This window comes from Cebidichthys violaceus, unplaced genomic scaffold, assembly GCF_023349555.1.
Source record: "Cebidichthys violaceus isolate CVI_PGR_0920_01 unplaced genomic scaffold, fCebVio1.0.p SCAF_21, whole genome shotgun sequence".
In the NCBI taxonomy this organism is placed as follows: Eukaryota; Metazoa; Chordata; class Actinopteri; order Perciformes; family Stichaeidae; genus Cebidichthys; species Cebidichthys violaceus.
In genome coordinates, this window is record NW_027176384.1 from 6405013 (window position 1) to 6416306 (window position 11294).

At 43.5% G+C, this 11294-nt stretch overlaps 1 protein-coding gene across 1 annotated transcript in view; it reads right to left on the reverse strand.

The window, feature by feature from the left end:
• Positions 1-11185, reverse strand: part of chst11 (carbohydrate (chondroitin 4) sulfotransferase 11) — a 92810-nt gene extending 81625 nt beyond the window's left edge. Inside the window, exon 1 of the mRNA XM_068717068.1 lies at positions 11003-11185. Coding sequence (XP_068573169.1) covers positions 11003-11120 — 118 coding nt within the window. The 5' untranslated portion in view covers positions 11121-11185. The remainder of the gene's footprint in view (positions 1-11002) is intronic.
• Between the last annotated feature and the right edge of the window lie 109 nt (positions 11186-11294).

Consider the following 11294-nt stretch of genomic DNA (forward strand, 5'->3'; position numbering starts at 1 on the left):
TACCAAAGTTTACCGTATATTAAATGTAAGTCTAACAACACTTTGTTTTTCTGATTTACTTAATAGTCAAGGCAATAGTTTTGCCTTGTTGACTACAAATCCCACAAAAAGACATACTGTATGTATCGTTTTCAGTTAAAAAAAAAAAAAAGACTAAATTATTTCATGCTGGGCAGTGTGGTTTTTAATTAGTCAAACATAAAGACATTTGGCATTTATTGGGGACTATTTTCAGCCGTGGACTGAACACATTGTTTAGCATCCTCGGGAATAATTCATTTGTATCCCAAAGATTGCCTTATCCTAAATGCGTAAAGTTCAGTTGGATAAATGAAAGCTTATTAATGACTGATCTTTCTCATATGTGATTCACTTTAAGTATTGCTGCCGGAGATGCTAGTGGCACAGATTGCACTTGTAGGCTAAATGCTAATGAAGACCGATGGGAGCGAAGTCAGCATCAAAGACAACGATTTTATACAGTTTTTATTCAGTTTATATTTTTTGTTTAGATGTTGTTTTTTTCCTTCTAATTAGTTTATTTTATTTTATTCATGTACTGATATTATTTTAAATGATTGGTTATGTGTACATATATTTATATTTACTCAGCTCGCAAGTTCTTTTGTTGGTGTGATTGGATGGGATATTGGAGGGAAGTGAGAGGAGAGGGAGGGCGGTATGATTGTTGTAGGTTTGGGTGAATAACGTGTTGGTAAGGTGGGGGAAATGGGTTTTGGGGGTCAAGGGAACCGTGATTATCTGCATGTCCTCACAAATTATTTGCTGCTTCCATTTGAAAATGGACATTGCATGTTGCCACCCAGTATTAACTTAAATTGTCTCAGAGATGTACCCGCTCATATTTTATCTTTTTTTCCTCGCAATTATGTCGGCTTTTCTGGCAAAATAAAATCTTAGATAACGAAAGAATCCTCAACACATTTAACACATTATTTAGCATCTATACCTATTATTTTATATTTTTACTCTTACTTTGAATTACAGGAGCATTTCATCAACTTTTAAAGGACCTTTTGGACTGGGCCAGGCTCTATGCTAGGAAATCTGCTCTGCTCACAAATCAATACTAATCAGTGGAATGTTATACGGCTTCCCACCATCCATTGAAAAGAACAGCATACAGTAAATCTCTGAAGTGTGCAGTTCACCAACTCTCATTACGATCCTTGAAAGTCACATTTGTGACTCAGCCTTTGAAACTTTAAAAAAAGAAAAAAAAAAAGCCCTGCATCCACTTTTGGACACCCTTTTCCCCTGCGCTGAACACACACACAAAGACTACCACAGACAGACCAGATGTCAGTGTGTGGGACATGGAAGTCTGACATATGGTAGCTATGTCTCCTGCTGTACATGACCTGCTGTACATGGTTTTAACGCACCAGCACACACACATACACACACACACACACACACACTTGCAGCTTCAAACCCGCACAATCACAGTAAGAAATGATACAGTGAATATACAGTATAATATGTGTGATATCTATATGAACCAGGTAAGGATTTTTGGGAGTATCCACTCTTCACCTTCTAGAAACATTCAGATACCATCAAAACATGCATTGCTGTAAACAGCTGGATCAAATCTGAGATGCATTTTACGATTGCGTGGCGGGCAGATGTTGAGCCGCAGACGGGCACATTTCCCATCAATAACAGGCCCTATCTCTGATTCATGGGAAGACAAAGTAAAACGGTCCTCGGAGATTGAGCAACCCCTCCCCAAAAAAACCCATCTGGGATACTGTCAACTGTTAAATACAGACGTCTGCGCCACAACACACCGCACCTTTCTCACCCATTTGTGACCCGACACAAGAACACACACTGCACGAGTACAGTTTTATGACACTGTCTAACGCAAGATCATCGGACTTGTATAACCTCGGATCATGAAGGCATCAGACCCCTGTTCTCTATACAGACTGGTTGTTTTTTTTAGGTGAAGGTACAAAGACGAGGGTGACGGCAGTTTTCCCAAGTGCAACTCAAACGGTATGTGTCTGCTGTGTCTGCTGTGAAAGATTGCTCACAACAGACACATGTGTGTGTGTTTCATGTGTGTAAAATCCCCTTCGGGCAGGGAGGCCTCGCTGATGACGCGCAGATGAAGTTATCAGGGATGCAAAAGCTATTCTGTCTCTGACACACACACACACACACACACACACACACACACACACACTTGCTCACTCTGATGTCTGTTAACTATTTCCTCTCAGAAAAAGCCTGCCCGTTGTTCTGTTTCACTGTTTCTGCTGATGAATTAAAGGGTGCTTTTTCGTGCTTTGTTGGCATAGCCGGAACGGTTAGCCTCTAGCTAATGGACGCCACTCTGCACTGCGCTCTGATGACATATTAGTGGAAGTGCAGCGCCCAACCCTCTCCCCCCCCTCAGGTAAACAATTTGAGCTCCATAGCTTTTGTTAGCATTGCAGTTTGAAATTAGCGCCTGCTAATGCTAGAAGAAGAAGCTGTTAGTGTGTGTTCTAATTCTACACATTCAAGCACAAAAGTGTCCTCACAAGGCTACAAAGAGGAGGAAATCTTTTTGATCCAACTTCTTTCACACACTTTATGAAGTCTCAATCGAGATCCCTCCACAAAAAAAAAAAAAGAGTGTGTGTGTCCTTTGTGGCAGCCCTTTCATCGCCTCTCTAATGAGGTCCAGACGCTCGCACAGATGGTCATCAACTCAGTCTAGTAAATGAGGAGTCCTCAGCATCGGCCTCCGGCTGCTGCCTGACCTGAAGTCCAGACGGCGGAGCAGCACAGTCGGTCTTCTCTGAGTTACTTGGAGGGAGAATCAGGAGGACATGTGGGGGCACTTGATACTTCAGGATGTAAAACCACACTATACACCAATTCTGCGCTGTTCGACCGTTTGTCCGGACTTCAGAGGGGACTGTAGTGGTCAAAGGAGTTTGGATCCCGAAGGACACTGGGCACATTTTCTGAGACACAGACTGCGCTGCTGTATGTGTGTGGCGGCTAATCTGGGTGTACTGGTGCCAGATGTGGATCACACGGCAGGGGATCCACCACCCCCCCCCACATTGGGATGTTTGATCTGGGATTTAGCACCAGAGCCGGGGCAGGAAAACAGCAGAAGCACTAAGATCGCACAAACAGGACGTCCGGGATACACTCTCACAATACACACACACAGATACCGGGGCAGGGGGTACAATGACGAGGGGATGGGGTTTCATTCATACACAAACAAAAGCAGTCATCGTCTCTTCAGGCTCATTTCCTCGCTCAGCACTTATAAGAGCAGCATTTTGAAGCCAAACACACTTCATTCCAATGAGATTGATCTGTAGATTTGCTCACAGAGCTGTTTTGACTTACTGAAGTGCATTTAAACAGCGACGCGATCGTTTAGCTTTGGCAATACAAAAATTAACTGAACCATCTGAATCAGCAAAGTTTATAAACATCCAACTCTTATCCCTGAGCCTCACTCTGTGATTCATCTGTGCCAAAATACTGTGTCCATTTTCATCTGGTTCTTCTAAACTTAACTATTTTTTTTACAAAGAGTTAGGACTCACAACGCCAGCATTTATAACAACAAATGTGGGACCACACATACTTCTTTAAGGGGCCAGTGTGTAGGATTTAGGAGGATATATTGGAAGAAATGGAATTAAATATGAATAAGTATGTTTTAATTAGTGTAAAATCAACTGAAACAAAGAATCACCATGGTTTCATTTGCTTAGAATGAGTCATTTATATCTACATACGGAGCAGGTCCTCTTCACCACCATGTTTCTACAGTAGCCCAGAGTGGACAAAACCAAACACTGGCTCTAGACAGAGCCATCTGTGTTTCTGTGTCAGCCAACGTTGCTCTACGAAACACTTGCAACACGGGAGAACGTTCAGTTGGTCGCCAGCAGAAGCAAAGTGAATCGGCACTGAGTGTCCAATTTTTCTAATATTTTACACAAATCTGCTCTATTGACTGTTTGCAAAAAACCAACACCAACCGAACGAATTGAGCCCAAAATGCTGAAAGCTATAATGTTAACTCTCTGTGTGTTGTCCCTACGTCCCCAAACCTCTAGCACCAACTATTTTGCAAAGACGCGTGAATGGATTTTGCTCTGCCACATTACGAAGCACAGCTGGTAAGTGAACATCAGAATGTTAATACATTACATTACACTACAGTCATTTAGCAGACGCTTTTATCCAAAGTGACTTACAATAAGTGCATTCAACATTGCTAATCAAAAGAACTACTAGTCACCAGAAGTCATAAGTACATTTCCTTTTCCAAACAAGCATCTAAGAGCATGAAGCAGAGCATAACTCAGAGCCAAAATACAGTGCAGAAACAAGAAAAACAGTTAGTGCTATAAGTAATACGAATACAATAAGTGCAACAAGCTAGTATGAATACAATAAGTGCTAAGTGGAAGGCTCAGGGTAGCACTTCCTGAAGAGGTGGGTTTTCAGCCTGCGCTGATTGGATTAGTGTGGAATTAACCTGATTAGATTGTGATTATTGACTTTTATTACATCACAAAAGTGGCACCTTGGCATTACAGACCGTAAAGCCCTCTGAGGCAGATTTGTGATGTTGGGCTGTACAAAATAAAAATTTCAGAAAAAATGATATGGCAATTTGTGACAAGTAGAGAAAAAAAATGACTTCCAACCTCCAAGGTATTATTGGAGACTTTTATAGGAATGCCTAAGGATTAGAGCCCATTTCCTTGATTATGGGGCCACATGTTTGAGGTCAGCAGTCTCTCTGCAGTACAGCATCAGTTACAGCTGACACTACCGTCACAGACCAACGAAGGTGAGGAATTTAGAGTTTCCTATCAAAATTCCAGGCAAGAATTTTCCATTCTTTCCCAAGACTTTCTCATTCCTTGCTTCAAAAAGAAAAGAGTAACTTTGTTGCATGGTAATCTCTCCCTTTCTCCCACCCACAAGCGCAACAAAAAAAAAATCATTTCGGGATTTCAAATGAGGTCCTTCTCAGGTCCGTCTCCGCGTCAGAGGCACAAGGCCTTTGTGGAAGACGTGAAATGTGAGCTTGAGACTTTGAGGCCCGGGTGCTCAAGCAGGTTACCACTCGCAGGCGGAAAAATCACGCAGCATAGCAGTGGGTGAACAGAAGGTGCCGACTCAGCACACACGCACACACAGACTCATTTAAAAATATCCCAGAGGCGCTTCACAAAGAAACCAAACAAGCTACAAACAGCCTTATTAGCCGCGCTGCTCTCAGCAGCAGCAACGACACCTTTAAAGGCGCAGCGGAGACTCAGACTGATGAGGCAGACTGGATCTGTCACGGAGCACAAAGCAACCGTAGGCTCAAAGTGAATTCAGGGAGGCAAGATAGAGGTGGAAGGGGCACGGGTCCTTGCGAGTGGCTGTCAGCGAGCGGTGGCTAAACTTTACGAGCCGGCCCTTTTGGCTCAAATTTAACAACAGGGGTGACGACCACCGTTTGGATTTGTGTCTCCTGCTTTGGGTACTGTACAGGGAATCTAACGCAGGGGGTTTTGCTTTTACAATCCCTATGTTCATTTTGGAAAAAGCTTTTGCTGCTCGTGACTCAGTATTTCAGGCAGGCAGACAGAACCGCTGTCAGGGAGCCACTTAAATAACCTGAGTGATATTCTATCGTGGGCTTTCTATGACGCCAGCAGTCCTTTTGTCAGATTAGTTTTCCCCTTTTTTCTAACACTGGATATTTCATTTCAATATAGAACTAAACTCTTTTAACGACACCGCCAACTTTTAGGGACTTTGGCCAATCCGTTGTGAGAGGTTCGGCCCCAAATCGCCAGTCTCTGGTGGATAGCTCTGTGCTGATGCTTTAGTGTACAACATATTAAACTTAACTGCAGTAACATCTATGCAGATAGCTTTGGTTTTATTAAGATTTAGACTTTGAGATTTCGACCTCCACCCCAATACTTAAGAACAAGAATTAATTTAGCTGTGAATAATAATTATTTTTATTTGAAAGTTACATGGTATAATAACACTTTTAACAAGAAACAGAGTCCATTGGGTTGCATGGGAGTGGTCAAAATAACAAAATAAAAGTCCCATATGAAACTAAAGGTAAACGTTGACTTCATGCTTTTTAAAGCAGCGTTGTTTTACGTAACGTTTTACGTAACGTTTTACAGAACTTTTTTTACGCATCTTACGTAACGTTGCGTAGGAAAGTTGTTAATTTACTACATTACGTTACGTTGTTACGTTACGTTGTTACGTTGCGTTGTTACGTTGCGTTGTTACGTTGCGTTGTTACGTTGCGTTGTTACATTACATTGTGTTGTTATGCTAAGTTGTTATGTTACGTTAAGTTGTTACGTTGTCACGTAACTTTGTAACATTAAGTTGTCGCGTTACTTTGTTACGTTCTGCTGTTAAATTATATTATTTCAATATAAACCATTATCATTTTTCTAACCAACTCGAAATACTTTTGTTGGCTAAACCTAACCATTTGTTTCAAAACATTAACCAAGTGGCATTGTGTGTTTCTGCGAGGGTGATACAAGGCCGATATGAAATGCATTCATGAACAAAAAAAATTGGTTCAGAAACGACGACATTTAGCACATGTATATTAGAACTTTTGAAAAAATATATAATTTTCTTACTGTCGGGGCATTCATAGCTGTCGCCACACTAACAGCACTATTCAACAGTACAACTTCCTTTCTCCGTTCTCTACACTGGCTACCTGTAAGAGCTCGCATCCAGTTTAAGACTCTGGTGCTAGCCTACAGGGCAGTGAAAGGAACAGCTCCTTCCTATCTCCAGGCCATGGTCAAGCCCTACACCCCCGCCCGACCACTTCGCTCTGCTGCCTTGGGGCGATTGGTTTCCTTGTCGCTCAGAGGTCCTGGCGGCCGATCGACCCGGTCACGGCTGTTTTCTGTCCTGGCCCCACAGTGGTGGAATGAACTTCCCACTGACGTCAGGACAGCAGAGTCGCTGCCCATCTTTCGGCGCAGGCTGAAAACCCACCTCTTCAGGAAGAGCCTTCCACTTAGCACTTATTGTATTCATACTAGCTTGTTGCACTTATTGTATTCATATTACTTATAGCACTAACTGTTTTTCTTGTTTCTGCACTGTACTTTGGCTCTGAGTTATGCTCTGCTTCATGCTCTTAGATGCTTGTTTGGAAAAGGAAATGTACTTATGACTTCTGGTGACTAGTAGTTCTTTTGATTAGCAATGTTGAATGCACTTATTGTAAGTCGCTTTGGATAAAAGCGTCTGCTAAATGACTGTAATGTAATGTAATGTAATGTATTCCTTAGCATTCCTTTAACACACAGGGACAAATAGCTTAACTGGACACTGAGCATGAGATTTGGCTGAAATAATGTTTTCATTGCTGCCATGCTTTTTGTCTGCTTTCACTAACGCTGGCAGTACACTCCAAACTAAATTGAATTTGGCGTCCTCTCAAACTGCTGTTGAACACAGCGCTGCAGGATAATGTCTCTCGAGGTCTGTTCCTTCCCCGGCTTCCACAGCAGATGGAGCTGCTTGTGAGTCACAGTGGATGCAGAGAAGACGACAAGTAAAAGACTTAAAACACATCAATTTTTTTTTTTATTTGGAGCATACTGCCAAGTCCGAAAGCCCAACTTGCTCTGTGTGTGTTAGTTTAGGCCATAGTGGGATAACACTGTGCCCCCCCCCCCCCCCCCCCCCCCTCTGTCTCTTTTACAAGAGGTCATGACCTTGCTGGTCCTGGAAGAGAGGTGAGAGTTTACACTAGGAGACTAGACGGGATTCCCAGGCCTGCTAAACATGCCTGAAGCTGGGAGACGCTGCCTGGAGGTGCTGCCGTGTGTGTGTGTGTGGTGTGTGTGTGTGTGTGTGTGTGTGTGTGTGTGTGTGTGTGTGTGTGTGTGTGTGTGTGTGTGTGTGTGTGCGTGTGTGTGTGTGTTTGTGTGTATGTGTAGAGAGAGGAAAGAATAGGGAAGTGAAAAGAAGCAAAAACCAACAACACTTAACACACGTACACACCGCTCACTAGCATCCGTCTCACCTGTGTAATCATGCATAAATACACACTGTAGCATAAAAACTTATATCCCAGCTCCTGCACAAACACCCTGCCTTAGAAATCTCTTCAATCAGAGCGCCCTGGATGCAGCACCCTGTCATCACCACAGCCGAATAAAACATCCACTTTGTGACCTGCGTGTGTGTGTGTGTGTGTGTGTGTGTGTGTGTGTGTGTGTGTGTGTGTGTGTGTGTGTGTGTGGGTCAGAAGCTGATGCAATGCCTGCGGAGATTGGCACAACTCTGGGAGCAGGATCCAGAGGACTGTATCAGGGGTTTAAGGGAGTCTTGGTTTAATTTCGTAGCAATCAAATCCCTGCCTGGAAGCTCATTTAATGACATACAGCAGAGAGGTCTCACTCTGTGCAAAGATCCCGACACCGGATCCTAAGTTCCACGTCTCTTTCCCTGTTGCTCCGGATAATTCATAGGGCATGGGGTTAGAAAAAAGTTCCTAAGAAAGCCATGTTTAAATGTGTTTTTTTGTAATGCTTTTTAAATTATTTAACCGGGTTGAAATAAAATGTCTCAGAGATACTCAATAACAAAACCGCAGCCTTTTACTACTTGCAGCCCCGACCGGATGGTTAAGAGAAGTGAGGAGTTAGCGGTCAAATGATGCTAAAAACATTTTGAACTGTGAATCCCCACCACCATGAGAGCTCCTTGAGCAAAAAGTCATAATTAAGGATAGAAAATATTAGGATGATGGGATGATCAAGTAGAATTTGAGATTAGCCGTGGACAGACAGCTAGATACACACACACACACACACACACACACACACACACACACACACACACACACACAACCGAACACATGATCCCCTCAGCCTTATGACTTCACTTTCTTTGCTTGAAATATGACTGAAACAATGAATTTGTTGTCTCACATTATTTGTATGACCATGCACTATTAAATCAATCGACTGACCGTTTCAGCTCTCCATAATCAACATTGGGTTTTTTCTACTAGAATATTTCATGACTTTTTTTGCGTGAATTGCTAATGAACATGATTATGAACTGATGATCGAAATCGTCCGCCGATGCTATATGATGGATTTTGATGTGATCTGTATCTGTGTGGATCGTACTCTTCACGCAGCACCAGCACACATTTAAATTCCCGTTACTGCAATTTTAAAACACCTCTTTTATTCGAGATTTAAAAACCCAGTTTGAGGCAAGGGGAACGGCACATCGATGCTTAACTACATGTTAGGTTTTGTTACGGTCAAAAGACATGGAAAAATATAATTAAAGGTAAAACAAAAAAAGGTTGATTTTGCAATCAATTTTGCATTATTGTTTATTAGACATAGAGCAGTGGGGTCTAGAATTAAAGCCAATGTTAACGATACAGAATGTGCTCCAACTATTTATCTGTTTAGCAGTTGCTGACATGCAGAAGGTTTCATACCCGAATCATTTAATGACATCCTTATACAGATAGTGATCAGATATTCATATTACAGAACAGTAAGGCCATTTCACCCTGATGAGGTTGGTTTTCTTTGTGAGGATAAGACACATACATGTCCACCGTTGCCAGCAGGAACAATGGTAACTCACAGAGCCGCTATAGAGAGAAAAAAAAACACCGCCTGATCAGCACGTCTGCTCTGTGTGGATGATACTCCCGTATGCTTCTGCTCTCTGGTGTTGGCTACGTTTCATTATTTTATCCCAGCACCCCGGTCATTCAAATACATAAAGCATTCCTCCGATTTCACATCATCACCCACAGACTGAAACTAAGGCATCAATTGCACATGGGTGCTGCAACCTGCAAGTATCATATAGCATTATTTCAACAACAAAAAAATATATCATCAAGCATGAAACAGACTGTCTCTATTCAGCCACTGGAACGGTTCTGTTTCTGCAGATGGAAAGCAAATGCCCGGTGAGAGTTTTTTTCCCCTTCTTCTGCACCGTACAGTAAACCTGTTGTACTGTAAGTCAGCATCACTGAGTCAACACCGCGCGCTACTCCTTGGCCGCGTCAGAACGCAGGACTCGTGGCGCACCAGACACGCTGCTGTAGCCCACAGCGCACGGATACCACATCCAGATCCGAACCCAGGGGCGTTGATTCAGTGAAACGAATGTTGTTGGCAAAAAGCAGACCATCAGATCTGTTCATTTAACATAATGGGTATGAAAATTATCCCCGCGGAACCCCCTCTGGCATGAAGAAGACTCCTTTATTGCGTGATGAATTGTTAAACGGGTCTCCAGGCGCGCACAGATTAAAGAGGACATCGGTTTTTAAGGGCTCCCAGGACACGGTTCGTTTCCAGATTATGGACTCCAAATTGATTTCCCCATTATAGCTCGGTCTCAGTTCTCGATCCAGATGGTGATCTAGGTGGATCTCAATAGCCTGTAAAACGCCCGTGCACTTAGCCAAACCTCACGGCCGCCCATGCGCTGATTCCCGTCGCCAAGCCACGTTTCCGGAGACAAAAAAATCTCCATACCACTTGTCAGCTGAGGGGAGGGGGGAGTGAGCGAACAGCGCCCGGTCGCTCGCTTCCAATTCCACCCAAACGCACGCCTCCACCGCGGAGAACCGCTCAACAAAAGCGCAACAAGACGATCAATTCCGGACTAATTGCGCCACATGAACGATGGATTTTCAAAACGGCGTGCTCTGGCCGGATGATTTACCCGCTCACGCGTCTATCAATTATTCATCCTCTGCGTTACTGTACTGCCCTGACAATTCGATATGTCAACATGCCAGGAGACTGTCAGACAGATTGTCATACATCACACACACACACACACACACACACACACACACACACACACACACACACACACACACACACACACACACAAAACACACACACGCACAGCGAGAGAAAAGAGAGGAGGGATATCCTACCTGGTTGGAACATACTTTGGAAATAAAAGATGACCAGAATAAAGGATCCCAAACAAGTGGCGAATACCATCCGGCATATCCGGCTCATCCTCATCAGTTCGCTCAGAGTCTGTTTCATGACGGCTGGGCGCTGCTCGCTTTGTGTGTGTGGAAATGAAGGGCCGGGTCTGTCGGAGGCTCCGGGGTTCTCTGTCTGGTGGTACTGATGAGGATTGTCCGCCGGTCAATGAGCTGAACGCATCCAACGCGGAGCGTACCACTACTGCGCTGCTGGAGGGGGGGGGGGGGGGGG